General features: G+C 36.8%; 2 protein-coding genes across 2 annotated transcripts in view; one reads left to right on the top strand and one right to left on the bottom strand.

Annotated features, from left to right (window-relative positions):
* The first annotated feature begins 541 nt into the window (after positions 1 to 541).
* On the top strand, positions 542 to 12,629 carry LOC126965977 (uncharacterized). The gene is made up of 7 exons (XM_050809834.1): positions 542 to 728; positions 803 to 1,597; positions 3,277 to 3,391; positions 6,663 to 6,903; positions 7,285 to 7,347; positions 7,430 to 7,515; positions 9,936 to 12,629. The coding sequence occupies exons 1-7, from the start codon at positions 557 to 559 to the stop codon at positions 9,994 to 9,996; spliced, it is 1,533 nt and encodes a 510-aa protein (XP_050665791.1). The 5' UTR covers positions 542 to 556; the 3' UTR covers positions 9,997 to 12,629.
* A 4,047-nt stretch (positions 12,630 to 16,676) lies between these two features.
* Positions 16,677 to 22,570, bottom strand: part of LOC126965868 (putative 1-phosphatidylinositol 3-phosphate 5-kinase) — a 42,576-nt gene continuing 36,682 nt past the window's right edge. The window contains exon 13 of the mRNA XM_050809642.1: positions 16,677 to 18,388. Within this exon, the coding sequence (XP_050665599.1) occupies positions 18,204 to 18,388 (185 nt within the window). The 3' untranslated portion in view covers positions 16,677 to 18,203. The remainder of the gene's footprint in view (positions 18,389 to 22,570) is intronic.

Here is a 22,570-nt window from a genome sequence, read left to right as displayed (position 1 = left end):
CAATTTTACTACTCTATAGCTTTTACTACATGAACTCATGAATTAATCGTAGTTTAGGCATAAATAACGGTGTACGGTGAAAAATCATATCTGATGAATTAACTGTATTTTTTCTATACAAATACGAAGCAATTAGCAAATTAGAGTTATCTCTTTTTCGCTTGCGATAATTGCATTTACTATCCTTCTTTGACGTGTAATCGTAATGTAGTGTGTTATTGCAATGTTAAATTATTCATGTGTGCGTTAGTGTATCATTTTCAAACACCGAATATTGTCTACGTAACCTATCTATACTTTTAAATATAATTGATATTGCCTTGTACATATCTCAACTCTACACCGTACCACTACTCATGACTTGGTAGCCTACACCAACATGATATTGGCTCAATTGTGACCTTTCCGCATAAGCCACAATTAATAGAATAGAATTAGTGACATTGATGTTTGACACAAATCAATACTAGACTTAGTGACAATTGAAATTTCTTTTTAGATGTTTCATGAAATGTCAAATGTCAATTTGTCATAAAATAAACTCTTATTCGATATCATGGCGGAAGACGAAGATGGTGTTTCGGACAAAAAATCCCCAGAAAATTCAAGAAATTCAGAACAAAATCCACAAAGTTCGAAAAAGCCAGACTTAGGGATCGAGGAGGCAAAGTATCATAGCAACGAAAATGGTCAAAAGTCACCAACGGAGCCAATATCATCGACGTCGAGTGCGTTTTGCGTGATTTGTTTTTTGTTCGTGTTCCTTAAGCTATTATTGACTTGGTCTGATTTATTTTTGCAGAATCGGGCGCTATACGTAAAGAGGACAGTCCGTTCTCCTTGAGGCACTTTCTTAAAAGAGATCTGTCGTTACCAGGCAACTGCACTTACGAGAACACCGGCGCTCGACCCAAAGTTTATGCTAACACAGTGCAGCACTCTCCCACTAGATTCGATAAAATAGACATTCATAGTGACACAAAACGAGAGAAGAGTCGTGCAAGTGAGAATAACGCCAAAGAAAAGAATGATAATAGATTGCATCGTAATAGTGATGATGCGTCTTCCAGTTCTGTAGAAATCCCTTTTAGTGTAGTCGAAGAGTCCGATTCTAAGCATAATTTATATTCTGAAGTTTCGGAGGGGACATTCTTCCAGAGACCTAATATAGCATCTGATTCATTAGGCATTCCTTCATTACCTGATTTTGTTCAGGATCATATTTTAGTTGAGCAAGCATACTTAAATTCAAATGGACCAATTTCAGTAGACTTGGACAACTTACCAGATTTCACTTATACAAACAGCAATTACAATGTCGGTTCATCATCTTCCCTTGGGAGGAGAAATAAAAGTAATTTCAACAATAACAGGGGCTATGACTATCCAGGCTACCTGGACACAGCATCAACATCCAATGGCTTGCCCACATTGGGTCGGGATGTGCAGTTGAATCTGCAAAACAATGCACAGCCAGCTCCACAGCCCTTGGATCTAGTACACCTGAATCTAGACCTCACAGAGTCTGTGAATCCTGCAGATAGAAGAAATGTTTCACCAAGACACAACTTCCCCTTGGATCTTCCACCAAATGCAGGTAATGTTTGTTACAACATACCACTGCCACACTTATAAAACATTGAGTACTTCAGTTGGGAGAATATACAACTTCACTCTCATTTATTTTAAGTAAATTTTTGAACAGATTTACAAAAACATCTTGCCCTACAAATTATCTTGCTCTAATAGGCATAGCCTGTACTATGGGTTACAAGACAATGTTATATTTAATACAATATACTTACTTAAACATATAAACATCCATGACTTGGAAACAAACATCCATATTCATCATAAAAATGTTTCCACCCACCGGAATTCAAACCCGGGACGTCTAGCTAAGTAGGCAGTGTCACTAACCACTGACCTATATGGGTTGTATATCTAAATTTCATTAACCTTTCTGTTCCGGGAAACTGATTGTGTGCGGTTTGCCTTAGCCTATTATTTAAATGTATTAATAGTAGGATGATTTGAGGGAATGTATCTGAAAGCTATTGAAACAAGATATGTCCTATATCTTGATGCAAAATAAACCATGTCACTGCTGATTTCGAAAGGATAATTGGTTAATCAATATCATGTAATAGTCATAGGTAATTAACAGGAACCTTTAGTGTATATTTTGGATATTATAAATCTTTGTAAGTCAGAAGCAATTGTTGATAATGTGTTATGATTATTACCTGAACAATTATAGGTATGTTGTGATTATGCATTTCAAGTAAGCTAATAGTAAGCTTCAAAACACACTGGACAAAACAAACACTTGATTGAGAAAGTGGCATATTAAGAAAGTTGATTGCCTGTAAGACTTGGTTCAGATGTCTTACTGGTTATGGAGTTTGTAAAGTATTTGGGGCCTGGATAGAAACTCATGTTTATCACATAAAAAATTAAAAAGATGAAATAAATCTAAATTTAGATATCTAAACTGGCTTTTATGGACAGAAATTTAATCATGTCGTCATCTACAACACTATTTCAAGACCCTTTATGGATCTATGGATTTCAATGGTGTAAGCAAAAGTAATATTATGTGCTTATAACAAGTGCACATTATAGCATAGCATCATTGCAAAAGCTCCATGGTTCTCCAGAAGTGTTTAAAATTCACACATAAATTGTGAGGCTTGAACAAAATGCAGTGCTTCGGCAATGTTTGCGGATGTGAGGGTGGACGGCTTCCATGCCATACTACAAAAAAAAACCCGTGACAGAGCTGAGGAGGTTGCGGGGTAGCCCTAACATCATTCTGCAAACCATTGCTAGTCATTGTGATGCGCCAATTATAAAGACATTTATGCGACTTCATGTTCATTTAGTAATAATTATAATAACATAATTTAGGACATTTTACTAACAATTATTATGGATGTCTTTTTTCCGAATTGCAATTATTTATATTATTATTAGTTATTTTCTTTTTAATTGTGATTATGACATATCTTAAATTTTAAACTGTAATTTTATCTGTAATTTAATTACTATCGAATTAAAGTCAACAGTATGTAATTTAATTTAAGTTAAGATTGTTTGTGTATCTATGGGTAATGCCTGAAAATAAATGATTTATTATTATTATAAATATACACTTATGGCAAAAAAGGAATGGTTTGTCAAAAGGCAGACCTAACTCATCAGCTTATTGTCTTGAGGCTGTTTGCCAATATTAACTTTTGGAATTATGTTTAAAATAAAAAATATTGCCAACAGGAGCTGAGTCCATGCGGTTACCAGATTTTTTGCCTGTGCATCCGGGTCGAACATCACCAGAACCACCACCTCAAAATGAGGATGTACAGCATTTTGTGGAATTGGAAAGGCTCAGGTAAGACAAATGCAATCTCATGTTTAATTAATAAAACAAAATTATTTTTACTTGATCTTTCTAAAGAGAAGGAGGCCAACAACAAGAAAAGGATCACCTGATGGAGTAAAATGTACAGTTCTTTGCAATGTAAGTGATCACATGGTGCACACTCTCTTGCAACACCAATGGAATTACAGCAGTGTTGCCAGTCTTCCAGGCCCCTGCTTGAACAACCTTTCATGCTTCTTTTCAAAGTAAGAACATTTGGCAAGAAATGACACATTCAGATACTGCATCATATGTGGTTAGAAAGATTCAGATATGGTGTGACTGTTAGTTATTTTCATAGTATTATGATGTATGGTATATTGTTTTGGGGCAATCAAGCTGATATTTATACCATCTTTGTGCTGCAGAAGAGGGTTATTCACCACACTATTTATAACCTAGGTCCTAAAGAATCATTAAGCATTGCATTGTTTTGTAATTTTATAGTTTTGTGTATGCTATAACACTGTTCGTCATGCTCACTAAAATGGCATTGCTTGCGGCGGCGTCGTGTGCCGGGTCGTCTCCTTCCCTGAAATATGTGTGCAGGGAACAATGGCTGGTCCATGAGTCACCTTGTGAATGTGTACTGCTTGTGGTGCCAGGTCAACCTGTTACTGTTAATAAATCATTGTATTTTTTGGTTGCAATTACGAATTATGACAGTAATCACGACCATCATGTTCACGAAACATCCTTACACAAACATTAAATTCAAGCTCTAAAGGTGCATGAAATATTTAATACTTAAACACTTTTAAAACATTGAACATGATTCATATATTGCATGCAACACCATACAAACTAAATTTGTTTTGTATATTACAGCCATTATAAAAATTTATATTAATTGAAGACAGCTGCTGTTGAGTTTCTTGTATGTTTGTCTCACAAGCTCTACTTTTTCCGAATCTATTGTAGACTAGCTGGGCCCACAACTTTGTCTGGTTGGTTGTGGGTGTGAATATGGATTTAAATGACCTTTGGCTTCGTTAATAGTCATTGCATAGCATACCCACTGCGAATTTGACCCCTTTGAAAGTAAATGGGAAATCATTGGGAATTGCAGGAATTTGAAACACCCACTCCACACCCCTTTAAAACTTCTGCCTCTATGACATTTTGCTGCAACTTTATTACTTTAAACATGGTACCATTGCAAAATTTTAAGGGGCTTAGATTTTTAAGAAGTATTATAGTACACCCAACTCTTAAATTTGTCTTGTGAGGGGCATTAAGAGCTTCTAAGCTTCTTCTACTGGATAGTCTGTAGATTCTCCATCTTGTATTACCCTGTTAATGGAGACATACTCTATACTATCCCTCGAAACATGGCAAAAAATTTCAAATTTTATTTGTGTAATTAATCCCAGAAATAAGGGCTATCACTTTAAGATTGTTTAGTTTTCAAAGAAAGACATCTCAAGTCAGTTTCCTAATATGCAAATATTGGGGTTCAGAAGGTTATCAATTATTGTAAACTGTAAAGTAGATCTTGTAGATGAGGCCGCAACCTGAGAGTTGAACAAGATTTATAAGTGTGACGTCACTCGAACGGTTTGCTCAGTGGAAGAGCGCCTGCACTGAACACGAAAGGTCGCGGGTTGCAGTCCCGCATCGTTCATAAATTGTGTTTCCAATTTTGTTTGTGTTATGTTGCTAGAAACTGTGATAATCATAATGTTAACCAGAAAAAAAAATATAAACTTGTTATGCCTACTACACGGTCAAGTCGAGTTAGTAAGTCTTTTATTGCCTGATGTACAAGTATATGCTCTAAGAAAATGTCCAAAATTAATGTGTTACGAAATCCAAAAGAATAAATAAAAATGAATAATATTCGAAATGGCTATCTTTGGCTTTAATCTGTCTATTTTACGCACTGCTGCCATCAAATTTACGCAGACGTGAGCAGGCTATGTCTTCTAACACTTACGATATTCTGTAGTGAAGGGGATAGAAATGGGTTAGAGGAGGGCCATCCATCAGTTCTTACGGAACGTTGACTTCCAGCCAAGCTTGGGTAGTTTACATGGTTAAGTTAGGTGCAGAGAGTGTTGTTGGAAAGTACACGATGTACATTTGGGCTAAATTTCGTCATACCCTTATTCCCAAAAATGAAGCTTTTGTGACTCCTTGATGATACCATCACTAAAACATGACTGATGCAGCATGATGACCACATTGCATTTTTCCGACCACTTTTGGAGTATCTTTGGAGCTATGAGCGAACCTCTTTTTGTAGTGCTTTTCAATCGTGAAAATTTGAGGATATTTCTGTACTTTGGGACAGCAGATACTCTCTGTAAATGTAGGAATTGACTTAGGACACGTGCTGTATATCTACGATAATCACCAAACGTATGTAACGATAGATTGAATGAATGTATAGAGTAATTATTGAATACGAGTTCCGGCGTGGTGCTAACACAGCGGAAACAGCGCGCAATGTTAATGATGTTGTTGGTGAGGATACGGCTAATGAGCGAACTGTGCATTTTTGGTTTAATCGCTTCCGTAGAGGAAGCTCCCACTTGAAGATTGAAACCGGCGCTCGTTTCTTGTTGCCGTTCTTTTTAGGTCTGATAAGTCAGTGTTCTAAAAAGTGCGCTTATCTCGCGATTTCGACATAAAATTTTGATTCTCAAGACTTGGTTTAGTCCCCTCCGGAGTTCACTGCTAATGCATAAATGATCTGCCCGTGGGATATATGGATAGCAAAAAAATTCTGGACAAGACGGCAATTTTAGGTTTCAACCCTTAAGGCGAAGAGTAAGCAGAAAACACGCAAACATGGTGTTTTTAGACAAGTTTGGTGGAGAAAGTATAGCATTTCGAGCTATGAACACTACTTAATCCTGTTACACATATCCTTAAGTCTTATTTTAGGTTGATAATGTTTGCTGTTGGTTATAGTTAGCAATGCCGAGCCTTTTGGAACTACCACTTTTCTTTGAAGTTAAACAAGTTTTTTGGCATGGCGTGACGCATTTTTTTGGTACTTCTCTCAGAAAAGTTATTCTTATAGCTTGTACTTTTTTGTGTAGGTTAATTTATTCAGATGAGTAGTGAATAACGAGGTTTGTACGCATATAAACCGTTTTCCACGCAAGAATTTTGAAAATATTGGCTTTGTTACATAGATGGCGGGCCGGCAGCCGTGAACTCATATCGCTCAAGGTCGCTGGCATTTAGTGTCGCCTTAATATTAACTAATGTAATGATATTTTATTGTGTTAAGGTCGGAGCTGTATATGGAGCGGAACAGACGTCTGCGTGTTGAAGAAGAGCTGAACTCCGTGTGCGAGGCCCTGCGAGTGGCGCGTGCCGAGCTGCGGGAAGGGGAAGGGGCCAGCGGGGGTGGAGCCTGCGGGGGAGGAGCCATCGGGGGCGGAGCCTGCGGGGGCGCCAGCGACTACTACGGACAAGCTGAGGCGGCGAGTTGCTGCGGCCGCGGGCCCGGGGACCACCTCGACTACGAAGTTAGTTAGAAAATAAAACCAGTCCTTATTGGCTCACCAGTGTCGCATTTTCATAACTACAGATAACATTTGGTGTGTTCAGTGTGTTTTGACAGACACCTTGCTACCCTTTATTATGTATCCCTTATCAGGTCGGTACTTATAGTTTCTGACAATCTTGGTGGTACATTGGGCCTAGGTACTGTTGTCGATCACATAGTCACGTGGACAATTCGGATTAGTGTGACAGTTTACCTTTAATATGTCGAAGGTAATTGTTATGTGTTACAGCTAAGTAGATACAAGTGTGGAAATTATGTTTGAATTATTCTACTGTATTATATTTAAACATCTTTGTGTGAGCGACAATTAAGTTACTAATTGAATATTATTTGTTTCCAGGCCGATGAAACGGATCCCACAGCCACCATTATAAAACTCAAAAATGAAATAAAGAAACTACAGGTGAGCTGAACAAACAACAAGTAGATGAAGTAGACATCACACTGACCGCAGCACCTGCCACGTTGTTTGTTTGTTTGTGCAGGAGGAGGTCCGGTGTCTGCGGGCCGCTCGGACCAACGTCGCCGGCGACCTGCGGCGTGCTGCAACCCGCGCAGAGTCCTCACTACGGTACGGTACTTAAGGCCTATCGCAGACGACAGACTATCCGTGACGCACTTTTTAGTCTGTGATAATAAAACATATAGAATTACTACTAGCTACCCCGACAGACGTTGTTCTGTAGATAATAAAAAAATACTGTTTATAGGAATTTGCCAATAATATTTCAAAACATCAAGAATAATTTCGTAAAAAATACTCCCTGTTGTTGTAATAAAATTGTTTCACAGCGGAACTGTCAAACCGTGCGTAACTGTCAAACCGTGCGTAACTAAATTCTTTCATAGAAAATATGTCCATACAAAACAAATATTGAAAGTAAAAATAATTATGGGTCCCGAATCAAAATAAAAATTATCCTATCTCTCAAGTTGGACTAAACTGCACTCCTGAAGTAATCCCCATTAAAATCCGTTTATTAGTTCAGGAGTCCATCGCGAACAAACAACGTGTCATGTAATTTATATACATTAAGATATTATGCAGTACAGCAAACGACGCGCATAAAGTCTAACACACAAAAATATTCTAGTAGATCTGACGGACCGCGCCGTACAAAAAATGCGACAAAAAAAATAAACGCGACAACACGCGCTATTGCACTTGCTAGTGACGTATCACATCGATGTTTCGACGTATCGATTAATTCAAGAAATAGAAAACAGACCAGCGCTGTATGATACATCTTTGGCATGACACAAATTTAAAAAGAAAATTGTGGGATGAAGTGTGAAAATTTATTTGGATATTTTTTAGACAGTTTCACGATTTTAGAACTGAATGTTTAATGTGAAACAGTCCCTTTAATAATCGTTCTGAAAGAATTGGATGAACCCTAAATTCTCTATTTCTTCTTCTTCTTTATATGTACTGTAGGGATCTACAGTTCTGCCGATAAAATGAGCGAAAGTGTATGTTGTGTGTGTTAAGTCTGTGAAATATCTGCTAAATCCGCAATGCAGACTTTTTGTGCACCGCAGACTCGATAGCACAAAAAGTGTGTCATCTGCGATAGACCTAACTGAAATATGATGACATTGTCGTAGATCACGCGTGGGGGCCTCCTCAGCCTGCCTTTAACTCTTTTTATGTCAATAAGAGAGGAGACAAGCTGGAGGTTCAGCTGATGGTAATTGATACGCCCTGTCCATTACAATGCAGTGCCGCTCAGGAATCTTGAAAAGCCCCAAAAATTCTGAGCGGCACTACAACCGCGCTCGTCTCCTTGAGACATAAGATGTTAAGTCTCGTTTGCAAGCTTACGGAGCCCTTCAGACAGAAACACAATAATGCTTGCACATTACTGCTTCACAGTAGAAATAGGCACCGATGTGGTTGGTACCCGTAATCCACTTAACATCATGTGCAAAGGAGCCTCCCACTGGTAAACTCCACTTGCTTAAGCAACACGGACTCCGCTCAAGTCACATCTATGCGTAATCTATTTTGTCAACAAAATTTTATTCACAACAACGATCTCATTTTTGTCAGATATTATCTGCTGTTTTAAAGAATTGCGATGATCAATTGTTAGTCATTGATGACTTTAATTTGAAAGTCTTAGGGCGGCCGTACACGGACTGTTCGAGCAGTTAACGGCTGAGCGACGTACACGGACTGCTCGAGCGGTCGGCGTCGACTTGATCGGTCGAATATGTATTGCTCGAGGTGTCGCTACCAGCCTTCGAGCAGTTGATTTTCTACCGCAGTCGAGTCATGGATTTTGACGAGGAACCACTGAAGTCGAAGAGCTGTCGACTGCTCTAGCGCAGTCAACGGCTCGAGGAGTCGGTGTATGCCTCGCGACCGCTTGCGAAGGGTCGATGGCACGAACGAATTTCGTCATGCAGTTGACGGCTTGAAGTGGTCGCGACTGCTCGAGTGTACAGCAGCGAATGAATGACTATAAGTTCACCGCGCGGTCGCGGCTTCAAGCAGTCGGTCTCAACTGCTTGAAGCAATCCGTGTATGGCAGCTCTTAGACAAGACATAGATAACGTTAACTAGAAAGCCCCGTTTGTAACGCAGAACAATTAGCAGGACCTTAGATCATGAAAAAAGGAATTTAGATTTTTTAAAGTAAAATTGTACCAGCAACTAGAAATATAACTATCATACCATAACATGAACTAGAAGCAGTGGATTGGTGATATTATCAATGGTATTATTCCTGTTTGGGGTTGTCAAGATACAACTCTTGTAATCCCTTAATGCTTTTCGTATACCTCCACTCCCGGCTATGAGATAATACTTCCTTTCATTTATTGCTTTTTTCAACTTCTTTTTTTTTGTGTTATATAAGTTCTAACAATTCAGGTCTGAAATTCTCAAAATATATTATACATTTATTAGTTTAGTGTTATGAATGAATAAGCCTCATCTTGCGTGTATGTAACAAATAATGTTTATATTAAAACAATGTGTTTCAGAGATCTGCTGTCTGGTGTGGAGCAACTAAAGTCACTGAGCAGCGCTCTGGACCCCACGTGAGGCGACCGTCCCCGAGACAGGCCCCCGCGACCACCACTTGGTTAATGCAGACAAAGAGAGAATTATTAATATCATGAACACATCGTTCATAAATTTTGGTTCCAAATTTAATTTTATTAATCCCAGAAGTGAGGTGATCACTTTAAAAATAACAAATTGATCATGAACACAGTTATGATAATAAATGTATCATTAACAATTTGTTATTGTTAGATGGAGGATCCATTACTCCCAGATTTAAAATAAATTTTATTTTGTGGATGGTGCGAGAGAACAGGGTGTTGATCAAATATCTACAACAAGCCAAACAAGGTTGCTTCACATTTATTATTGATGTTCCCCTACAAGGATGCGTGTATTGTGTGTAAGCGTGTATTTAAATGAAAATGCTGACACATCAATTAAAATAGATTAGAACTTCATTCATCTTCTTGGTGCTGCCTGTTTGGTGACAATTTATTTGTAAAGTTTAAGGTTCACGTGGAGACAGTGTTAGCTAATTGTAAATGTATTATCGTGTCAGCATAGTACGCCAATTCAGTTCATTTATATTCATTGTAATATAATCAATCACTATAATAAATTCGTGCGATCTTGGTGTCATAAACACAATAAAATGTGTCCCGGCATGTAGTAATAAAACTTTAGCAGTTACATAGATGAAAATACCCCATATAGGGGGCAATTCCAAAACCTTACCAGTCTGTAGTTACTTTTATTTTTTATATTAGCAAAGTTCACCTTAATTTGTAAAACGGCGGCGGTTTAAGTTCTACGTCCTGTAGGGGCTCTATGTTGGTATAAAAAAAGTTCTTTTGTGATTGGTGAAGGGAGAAAGTTTATTTTTTAAAGTATATGAGCACATCTGGGCGCTTTATTTTGTTGTGGGAAAACTACATTATTAACCCATCTTTTTTTTCTAATTTCATAATAATATTTGAGTTGCTTAACAAATTGATATAGGAATCACTGCTCTCGGTTTAATAATTTAAGAGTTGTTCTTGATCAAATAGACCCCTTTACTTGCGGGCCCAAGCGCAGGTAGCTCCTTTGTTGCGTCGTGTGTGAGCGGATACGGAAACATTTTTATAGGGAGTAAGAAAGTAGAGGAGAAAAAAATAAAAGTAGCTGCAGGCTGGAAGGGTTTTGCAATTGACCCCCAATATGGGGAATTTTCGTCTATGAAATAGTTTATAGTTACTACTCCTAAAGTTTTATTACTACATGCCAGGACACATTGTATATCACTGTTTGTAAAAATGTAAACTAATGTAAAGTGCAGTACTGTGTCATTGTTCATTGTTAAAAGTTTTATCAGTCATCAATGAAGTTTTATCAGTCATCAATGAAGTTTTATCAGTCATCAATGGCTGAGTGATTCACATGGTGTTGTGTGGCACACATGATGTGGGAATATCTTGTTTAATTTGACCTCTGAGGGGGAGTGTGCTGGTACAGAACCGTAAAGACATGTGTAACATTATGTAAATACTGTGTGTGTACATTGTTTCTTCTGTTGTAGAGCTAGCAGCTTTGGAGATAAGATCTTGATATGTAATATAATAGAAATCATATCAAAATTATTGTAATATAATTAATAGTAAATATTACTATAAACTATCAACAAAATTGATTCATCCTTACTTTACTGATATTTTTTTTAAATCATAAAAACAGGTATATATTTTCAGGAAAAACATTGATTGACAATTTGTGGACTGTATAATAAAATGATAACAGTTACTTAGGAAATGTATGTTCAATTCAAGCGAATTTCGACCTACTTGTTTATTATGACTGTAGGGAAATAACATTAAGATGGTCATGATTCATTTTTGTTGATAGTATGTTGGATAGTGTGATCTTTCTATTGAATGATATTCGAATCCTAAACTATACTCACAAGAAATTATCAGCCAACAGGCTATCAGTTGGGTCTATGATAAAATTATATAATAATCAAGTGTCCTGATGGTGATCACCTGTGGTCTGATATTTCTTGAAGTGGCTCATCTGATGTTCAGAAGTGATAATTAAGTAAATGTTGTTTATCGGCCGTTCACAGGCTTATGTTTTTCCTCATTATTCCTCAATGGATGTCTGATGTGCGCTCACTCAATTCGAGTACGACGCGATCGTGAAGGATATTGTTTTTTGTCGTAGCGGGTTCTCTGTATTTAGCTCGCGTCTGCATAATATATGTATATAATCTGTGTAGTTAGCGAGGGTGTGTACAGTAAGTGTGTGAGAGTCAATCATGGTTCATAGTTCGTTCCTGTGTTGTACAGTAATGTATACTGGCTACCTATCAATCCTTGCTAGATCCTATTTGTAATATCTTGTGATACCCTGTTTCCTGGTCCCGGCGGGGTCCACGTTCCATGTGGTGACCTCTGCATATCAGAGGTTTGGGGCCACAGCTTGAGGAGCAACAAACTGTATTGATTACAGCTTTACATTGATTTTATATTATTATTGTAAATGGCTAATTTCAATATAAATTATATAGATTTTAGTCACCCAATGTATATATTTTTAAATGTCCTGACTATCTGTATAAACATGTGTGTTGTATGAGGTGATGTAACTTATACTATGTGAGCATGATGATAATAAAATTATTTTAAAACTGATGTACCATCTTTAATTTACTAAAAGTCATCTCACATCCAGATACCGCTCTAAATAAAACTTCATGGTGTCTGCTAGCCGGACATGTGAGTAGAACGGGACACTTCTGTAAACGATAAATTCGGATCCTCTCCTGCTACATACACAATATGTTTTCGGATATCCATTTCATATGTTCGTTTACACTATAAGAGAGTATGTGCTGGAGTGATCAATACCATGAGGTTTCTCCTTATGTTAAATTAGCTCAGAATGAAGCAAGCAGCTCGGCTATACCTCATCCAACCAATTATTTTACTTTTAGCATAAGTAGGTGAATAAAGTTCCATAATAATTATTGATAAGCATTATACATTGACAAAGGAATACTTCATGGACGCTGGTTTTTTCTTTCCAATAAGGAAGCGACTCGCTCCTCGGCCCAGATAATAATTATCGATCTATATTATGTAGGAATGATTATTCAAAAAGTTCCTAGACAAAACTATGTAACAAAAAGCTACTTAGTTCACTAAAGTTTAAATGCATATGAAATACATTATCAAATCAAACTAACTTTATTCATATAGGTCACGGAAATGACACTTATGAATTGCAAAAAAATACTTTTCTTGATGAATTTACTGCCACTTCGTAAAGAGAAGAAGTGGCAAGAAACTCATTGCCACTCATAGATCAACATTTACATTTTCATCGTTGGACAAATCATTGAATTTACAATATATGTAAAGTGATGCAACAAACATGACAAACTATGTGAGGTTTGCCATCTTCACGCCAGTTTATGTATAAATCTTAGATTAAGGATTGGTCTCCGCTGCATTCCAACTTGATACCGCAGGCGTAGTCGCAAAGTGTGGCAACTAATACTACGCGCAAGTGGGCGTACTCGAGCCAGTCTCGGACAATGTGTAACGTTGACGTGCCACATGTTCTGTTAAACTTTGCTACTAATTGAAACTAAAATGTCGGGTTGCGTAGTAAATCTATGTAAAAAATCAGTAAGTATTTTCTATTTTATTAATTTCAATGTAAAAAAACAGGAAGCGTTAGTAACAAAATTTAAAAGATGCCATCGAGTGTCAAGATGCCACGCACACAAGCATCTAATAGTTGTCGTAATAAAAACAGCTATTGATCTAAGATAGTGCGGTATCTAGTTGGAGCTCAGCGGAGACCAATCCTTAATCTAAGGGTTGGGCGAAATACCTATATTTTCATATTGATTTATGTATTTGGAAACAAATACAGATACATCCTTAAACACAAAATATGCATAGTGAGATAGAAATTTATCAATAGGTAATATTTTATACAAATATACAATGATGTCTCCTTAAACAGTTTCACTGCGTACACCTACCCCCTTATTCATAATGGTCCGCTAACTTTAAACAGCCGCTTAGGAGTGTTTTTTCTCATTCTGACTTAGGTCAATAGAAGAAGACCGAGTGAGTATAAGCAATGCTTTAGCAGACTATTATGAATAAGTGGGCTAACATTTACATTTATATTACAACTAATAAGTTGTTAATAGTGCTATTGCGAACAACTAGTAAATAAAATTAATGAACTCATACAAAAATGAAAAGATAAATGACATGTTACTAATGAACAAGAACTTCGTCGCTCAATCAGGGTTGCCACCCTTACTATAAAATAAAACTAAGTACTTTATAATCTATAACTCTAACAGAGTATGCTAAAATACTCTTTTTACACAATACTAGTGCCAGTCATGTAATATTTTGCAAAGCCATTTTATTTTTATACTTATATTCTATTTAAAAAAAATTAACAAACAACTACTGACTTCAAAGACACTATTTCAAAACAATAGATATAATGCACTAAAAAGTATTAATTAATTGCGTATTTTTATGTAATTTAATTAATTAATCTAATTCTAGTTACGATTACTGTTATATTTGGAATCGATCTCCTTCCGCCGATCTCTCACCTCTCGCCTCCTCACGACTCAAGCACATCTCACCTATAACTATGTATGTAGTTACAAACCTATCTTGGATGACACCGACTCCAAAAATAACAATAATCGTAACTAGAATTAGATTGTATAAAAATACGCAATTATTTTAATGCTTTTTATGGATATTATTATAATTACAATGACCCCACACGGGAAGCACCAGCTTTCAAATATAAAAAAGAATTATCAAAATCGGTTCACCCAGTCGAAAGTTTTGAGGTAAAAAAAAACATACACGCGAATTGAGAACATCCTCCCTTTTTGAAGTCGGTTAAAATATAAAATAAATGATGGAAGTCTATTTACTCTATTTCTTCTAATAAAAGATGGCTACCCTACAATCAGTGGCATTTTTATTTCAAAGACAATGTTTCATCCCATCGTGTAAAAGTTCAACAAAGATTTGAAAAATAATGAACAAGTATCATTCGAAATAATTTAATAACTTAACGAAAACAAATATAAATAAATATTTGGATGTAAACGAAAAGTAGAACCTATTTGACAATAAATACCGATTAAAATTTAATAAAATTGCGCTAAAATATTATAATTAATATTACTACTTATACAGTTATTACATATAGGTAATAATATATTGGTGTTCAAAATTTATGAACGATGCGGGACGAACCCTCATACCAACTGAGCCAACCGGTCGAGTGACATATCGTTTATAAAATCTTGTATGCTTTGTTCAACTCTCAGGTAGTGGCTCCATCTACAGGATCTACTTTACATTTGATAACCTGCTCAACCCCAATATTTGCATATTACGAAATTCACTTGAGATGTCGCTCTTGCAAAACAAAAGCCAGTGTCGCGGGTTCGTGTCCCGCATCGTTCATAAATTTTGTTTTCAAATTTTTTCTTCTGTAATTAATCTCAGAAGTGAGGTTTATCACTTTAAAACACAACAAATTGTTTAGATAATCGTAAGTTATGAATTAACAATAAAATATTTCGCTATTTGATGCACGGATGTCACAATGTTATCACAGCAGGATAGTGGGAAAGCGATACAGTTGCTGTTGTTCGGGCGTGGAACGGCGGAACAATTTGTCGTTTAAGGCAGTGGCGGATTTACAGATTTGCCGCCCGCAGGCTATTAAATTTTTGTCGCCTCAAAATTTTGATATCTTAGACTGCCTACGCACTGGCGACCATGGTCGCCGCGACCTGGCTGCGGCGGCCAGTGAATTCTGGACTTTATATGGCCATCGCTATAGCCCCTACGCACTTAGCGGCTAGCGACCAGCGGCCACCGTTGGCCGCGGCGTCTAATTTGATGCCACGCGACCAGCGACCAATCGTGGCCGTCGAGAACATCACTTCTGTATTAAAATTCATCAGTGCTACCGCATCGGCCGCGGCGACCAGACGTGTATAGCTACAGAGTGATTATTTTACAATGGCCAATAATTTCGACACGGAAAGGTTAATAATTGAAGGTGAAAATAGAAGAGGTTTATGGGATTTATCATCAAATGATTACTCCAATAAAGATGTTAAGCGGCAGTTGTGGCTTGAACTGATCAATATATTTGACGGTGAATCCATGGAAGATAAAGAAAAGGCAGAACTTGGTTAGTCTTTTATTTTATTATGCCTTAAATTAATAATGCGATGAACTACAATAAACGCAGCAGATGCTGTAGTAGCGTTCGACACGTGTATGTAACATGTGTGATTTTTTTTTAAAGTTGTTCCGTTCATTTAAAATCTAAGAAATTAGGAATAGGAAAAAGGAAATAGGTAATTGTCAAAAGTATAACTATTTTGTTTCTACTATTTTTGGCTTTGCATATGAGTTTTCACAATATTTGCTAAAATTTACCAGGTTTTCGTAATGATTGGAATAACTTTTTAAAAAGATTACTCATACCGTATGTGCGTTCGACGCCATTTTGTTTACGGCGCGCAATTTCGGCTCGCGGCGAGCAAGTGCCTCAACGCACAAACTGAGCAGCCGTCGTAGGTACGCACCCATATATTTACAAATTGTGCCAGGGCAAGCGACCATCGGTACTGAAGTAGTTTGCGAATATCGAGGATTCGGTTGATGTTCTATTTGCTCTATTAGGTAAACTTGCAGGTATTTCTAATAAAGCCTCTGGTACAGTCAACGTGTCCTTGAAATCATATCCGTCTCTTTCTCGCACATAATTATGAAGATTCGACATTATTTCAGGGTTAACACATTTCTCGTTGTCATAGATAGACTCATATCGGATTTAACGAGAAATTTTTATTTTAATTAATAAAGCGTTTAGCAATTGTTTATGTAGAGATATTTATTATTTAGGATTGTTTGTAGGACCATATTTCGATTTTTGTGAAATATTTTAATTTCTCTCCAATTTTCGAAAATCGTATAATTTTTTTTACAATTTGTAAATCGAAATAAGCAATTTATGATCTAAATTTGCCGCTCCTTAAAATTTGCCGCCCTAGGCTCCAGCCTACTCAGCCTGCTGGTAAATCCGCCACTGGTTTAAGGAAATATTTTGGTCACCTAATGTAACATTAATGCCCGCTGTGTGCAAATACAACTGTAGCTGTTAAATGTATCACTGGTTCTGGTGACCTAGTATTATTTGTTCAAAGAATAATAAATTCTTCAGAGCCCTAGGTTCATATAATTATTTTTAATTAATTATTTAAAAATATTATCTCTAGTGAGACACACCCTCCTTCCATTAAGATCTAAAGATATGACATGGACATGAGTTACGACGATGCTCTAAAGCGGGAATGAACTGCTGCACGTGGTTTCAATGTTGTTTAAGAACAGAATCAGATATTACACGTTTTTTATGGAACAGGAGGACGAGCACACGGTTCACGTGATGTTAAGTGATCACCGCCGCACAAACTCTCTGCAAATACCAGAGGAATCACAGGAGCGTTGCCGTCCTTTTAGAAAAGTGGACGCTTAGCGAATGAATCGAATCGCTTGTAGTGGAAACTTAAGGATGGATATCACGCGTTGATGTAGAGGTGAATTTGATAACCCACAGAGTAAGGAGTTAGTGGCAAGGTTACCATCACACCCACAGCCATGGAATAGGAAATTACACAAAACTTGGAAATGGGGCGTGGCGTGAGTTAGACTTGATCATTACTTTGTTGAAGCGAAATTTGGAACTAATTTATAAAATATGACAATTGGACTGTATACGAGATAACCTATCGTCACTAACATGCCCTGATGTAAAACTTATTCATAGAGAGGAGATGGCAACTGGTCGGTGCCATGGTGTGGTTTACATATATAATTTTTTAAATATTTTTGCAAGGATTAATGTCTAATCTCTCCCAGATATTCCAAACTGTTTGTAACATACGTAAAACGTCGTCTCGTCTTGGCACCTACACCTTTAATGGAATGTTACACTTGAGAATGTGTTCGCAGGGATCCGATCTGGGCCTGAGTTTCCATACTCTCACATGCGATGACAAGTTTCGCTGGCCATGCACTCTCAAATTATACCTACTAATACTTAAAATATACAATATCGTATATTGTAATTGAACTAGATAATATATATTTTTATCAGCAACCTTAGCATGCGGTGTCGTAGGGCTAGGCGTCGGTTTCATCGTAGAGGTGATCCCAGTGCGAGGGACACTCGAGGAAGTACTTGCGGCAGGCGGCACAGAACCGGCGCTGGTACTGGTGCGGAGACACCACGGTGGGTTGCCCCGAGCCCAGGTTCTTCTTTACCAGGTGCTCCAGCTTCTTGTCCCACGTGAACGTGCGGATGTAGTCTACACACACCACACCATTAATACTTTTAATATAAACCTTCTTTGATACTTTTTGTACAAATTAATCACTGAGATGTCGCTGGCAATACTGTCACACATCTTTACGAAACTTATGAATCAAACACGAAACTTAGTCAATATAATGTTATTGTTTCGCAGGTTGTGAAAGATAGTCTGACAGGTAACACGATAATGTTATTGCCGCTTCCTAGCGAGGCAACGACAAAGGTTATTAACGTTTATCTATGATCTATCTATACGCAAGAAACTCAGCAGGCTTATTTTTATAATAATATGGATTACAATGTTATATCGTACAATTAAAGTTACAAAACATTTATAATTAAATAGTCTGAGAGCGTTTGCTTCAATCCCACTCTGTGATATCATTAAGGAAATCATTTATGTTATAGTAAACTTCACCAGACACACATTTTTTAACGCAAGCATCGCAAAATAAAAAAACTTACTAACTCGGCTTAAACGAGACGTAGGCACAACAAGTTTATGTTCGTTCCTCGTGTCGTCGATTTGTGACAACAAACAATATCAATATTTAGACCTCAAAACCTAGTCTGTTTGTGTGTATGTTGTCGGACTAAAGCACAAATTCTTACTGTTAGTTAGATCAAAGAATATGTAAAAGTACAAGTACAGAAGTCTCACTCCGCAAAACCAATTAAACAGCCATACAATATTTCATTCATTCATTTTTCGTACTTGCTCATAGTAACATCATAATCGTTAGTCTATCATTGATTAATTAAAGTATATTAATAAAAGTTACGATATACTATTGTAAACAAGTTGATTAGTGTTAAAAGTATTCGTGAAATTGTTATGCTAATATAAAAGTCTAGATTTGTGTTCTAAAAGTGATCTCAAAGTCTTATCATCGCCACTCTCATAAAAAAGAACAATAGGCTGGCAGTAAGTGATATGAAAAATTTTAACAAACCTTGAGTGTAAATCCAAATATAACACATATCAATAACTTTCCAACAAGTAAATACACAAATACTAAATATCTCACATTCAGATCAACTAATTAGTTTCTTGTGCATAACAGCTGATATTATTATAAAATAAAATTGAGGGTAACTCTCACTTTAGTAATATTGCATAGTAACGTGTTACGGCTATAGCTGATCACGTTATAAACTGGGTACGAGTAATATACACTTGAAATCACCGAGTGATCCGTAGTTCGAAACCCAAAGTCCAATATATATTTTCTCTTTTTTTATTTGCTTTTGCTTAACGAGCGCAAAAATGGTTAACTGTGGAAGATGCGACGAGTATGTTTCGGATGGACCTAAGTGCAGCGCTTGTCAGAAATCTTTTCATTTCCAATGCTCAGGAATAACCGAAACGGGATATAGGAAGTTGGGGGAAAGAAAAGAGACTTGGCGCTGCCCTGATTGCAAATCCAATATGTGTTCGTCTCCTAGTTCTCCAAGTCTAGAGAAGATAATGGAACGTCTCGATGGCTTAGCGCTTCAACTAGTTCCACTCACTACCCTTCTGTCCGCGGTTCAGAGCATCAAAGGGGACATATCTGATATTAAAAAAACTGTCCATGATAACACTGAGAAAGTAAATAGGCTTGAGTGCAGGATCATGACCGTTGAGAAATCTATCTCCGATATATCTGTTTCCAATTGGAGAAGGTTCTCCAATTGGAAACAGATCTCAATTCCAAAGAGCAATGGCTAAGAACCAATAATGTGGAAATTAAAGGAGTCCCACAAAAGCCGAACGAAAATCTTTATGATTTATTAGGAAAATATGGCACTAAAATATTGTATCCAGTGTCCAAAGAAAAAGTTAATTTTATTACCAGAGTACCAGTACGCAAGGGAAACAACACCAAAAAAAAACCAATTATTATTTCTTTCATAAACCGATATGCTAAAGAAGACTTCGTTGCAGCCGGGCGTGCCTATAAGGGTCTTAATATATCGGACATAGGATTCGAAGGAAAGGAGCACATCTTTATTAACGACCATCTTACAGCTCGGAATAAACAGCTCCTTTCACAGACCAAGGCACTAGCAAAGGAAAAAAACTACAAGTATATTTGGGTACAGCATGGCAAAATACTGGTGCGTTTCACCGACAGTTCTCCCCCTTTTCATATAAGATCAGAAGAAAGACTTATCAAAAATCAATTAGTATATTTAATTCTGTGTATAGTAACCAATAAGCAACATTGTAAGTCTTTTCTTCATGACTACTCGCATTCCTATCAAAGTTTTATTCAATCACTAACGATAGACACTTTATTTGTTGATCACTTCGTAATAATACAAACAATTCTTAATTTAATTTCTGGGTGCTTCTTTGTGTATGTGATTTTTATCCGTAAATATTATTTAAATCCGAATTTACTTTTATATCTATTATATTCATTGAGTATGTTTTCGTGTGTCGTAAACACTCGGTCAGATTATAAATCAGATAGTGAACTTATGTTACACTTAACGATGACTTTTTATTTTGTTAACAATTTACCATTCAAGACTAACGATCGTGCTAATTACCTAGTTGTCAGTGACCAGTTTTGTTATTATTATAGTAAATTATTTGTATATCCTTTTATTGCATTAGTCTGTCATATTAAGACCTTATTTGAGTTTGTGTCATAAAGCTATTATAATTTACTATTAAAATGGGTAACTTAAAGATATATTACCAAAATGTTCGAGGACTGCGGACAAAGACGGATGTTTTTTATCGTAACGTCTGTATGAGCGATTACGATATTATCGTCTAACTGAATCTTGGCTCAACGATATGTTTTGTGACAGTGAACTTTTTAATGAAACGTATAATGTGTGGCGAAACGACCGTAACTACGATCTCACTCGTCAAAAAAAGGGTGGAGGTGTACTCATTGCCGTTAAGAACACAATACATGCCCGGGGCAACCCGAGCTGGAGTTTATCAGCTGAAGATCTGTGGGTTATGTTATTTATACCTCGTACTCGAACAACTACAGCCACCCACATTCACTTATGTTCAGTCTACCTCTGTAATCAGGCGGAAGGTAATTCCTTTAATGTTCAGTTAGCAAACTTTCAAAACCAGCTACTGACACTTATTAACACCTACAAAGATGACAAATTTCTAGTACTGGGTGACTTCAATCTAAGTGAAATTCAGTGGGTTTCTTCATCTTCTGAGGATGGACTTATTCCGCATAATCTTACCAAACAGATTTACTTCGATTTTGCTGATAATATTAATATGTGTAGTATGAAACAATATAATCACGTAACAAACAATATCAAAAATTGACTCAAATGACTCTGTATCAGTATTCCAGTGTGCTACTCCGCTTGTACCTGAGGACTCGCCTCACAAAGCTATATGTGTAGTCCCTTCCCTGGATTTTAAGCCCTTATCACCTCAAAAAACCGAATTTTTCTGTTTCAAGCGTGCCAACTACGACAAAATTCGTAAAATATTGTCTGAGGTCGACTGGGAGGAAATTGTCTGTTCAGGCGACATTAATGAAGCACTTGACTCTTTTTACAAAATAATATATAAATTGCGAGATTAGTTTTTCCCTAAATGTAAGTCGCGCAATGTTAAATATCCCCCGTGGTATACTTCATCTCTAATCAGAATGATTAAAGAAAAATTCAAATCCTTTAGAAAGTTCAAAGTCTATGGAAACAAATCAGACGAAGCCTCTTTCAGAGTTCTCAGAGAACGTGTTGATGCAACTGAAAGGGAATGTTATGATAATTATATGAACAACATTGAGCAATCCATATGTACTAATCCCAAAAAAATGTTTTCATACGTCCTAGATAGGCGTAAGCGTGGTACCATTCCATCCATAATGACATTTAAAGACAAAAGTTGTACTAAAGGAGATGATATTAGTGAGCTGTTCTCAGACTATTTTTATACTACATTTTTATCCAGCTCATCGCCTAGCTCTCAAATGCCTCCACCATCATCAAATCCGGCCTTTGAATTGGGGAACCTAGAAGTCAGTTGCAAACAAGTATATGAACTCCTTAAGTCATTAGATCTGAAAAAATCTTCAGGACCTGACCATTTACCAGCTGAATTTATCGTGGCATGTGCCTTCGAGCTGTCATTACCAATATCATTATTGTTTAAGAGATCCTTCAACGAAGGTCTGGTTCCCCTCAAATTGAAAACTGC

This window comes from Leptidea sinapis, chromosome 1 (assembly GCF_905404315.1).
Source record: "Leptidea sinapis chromosome 1, ilLepSina1.1, whole genome shotgun sequence".
NCBI lineage: Eukaryota > Metazoa > Arthropoda > Insecta > Lepidoptera > Pieridae > Leptidea > Leptidea sinapis.
This window is presented reverse-complemented; position numbering and strand designations above follow the sequence as displayed.

Coding starts and splice junctions, on each gene's coding strand:
- LOC126965977 (XM_050809834.1), top strand. CDS start 557: ATGGCGGAAGACGAAGATGGTGTTTCGGACAAAAAATCCCCAGAAAAT. Junction 6,904..7,284: donor GGGACCACCTCGACTACGAA/GTTAGTTAGAAA, acceptor ATTTGTTTCCAG/GCCGATGAAACGGATCCCAC. Junction 7,348..7,429: donor ATGAAATAAAGAAACTACAG/GTGAGCTGAACA, acceptor TTGTTTGTGCAG/GAGGAGGTCCGGTGTCTGCG.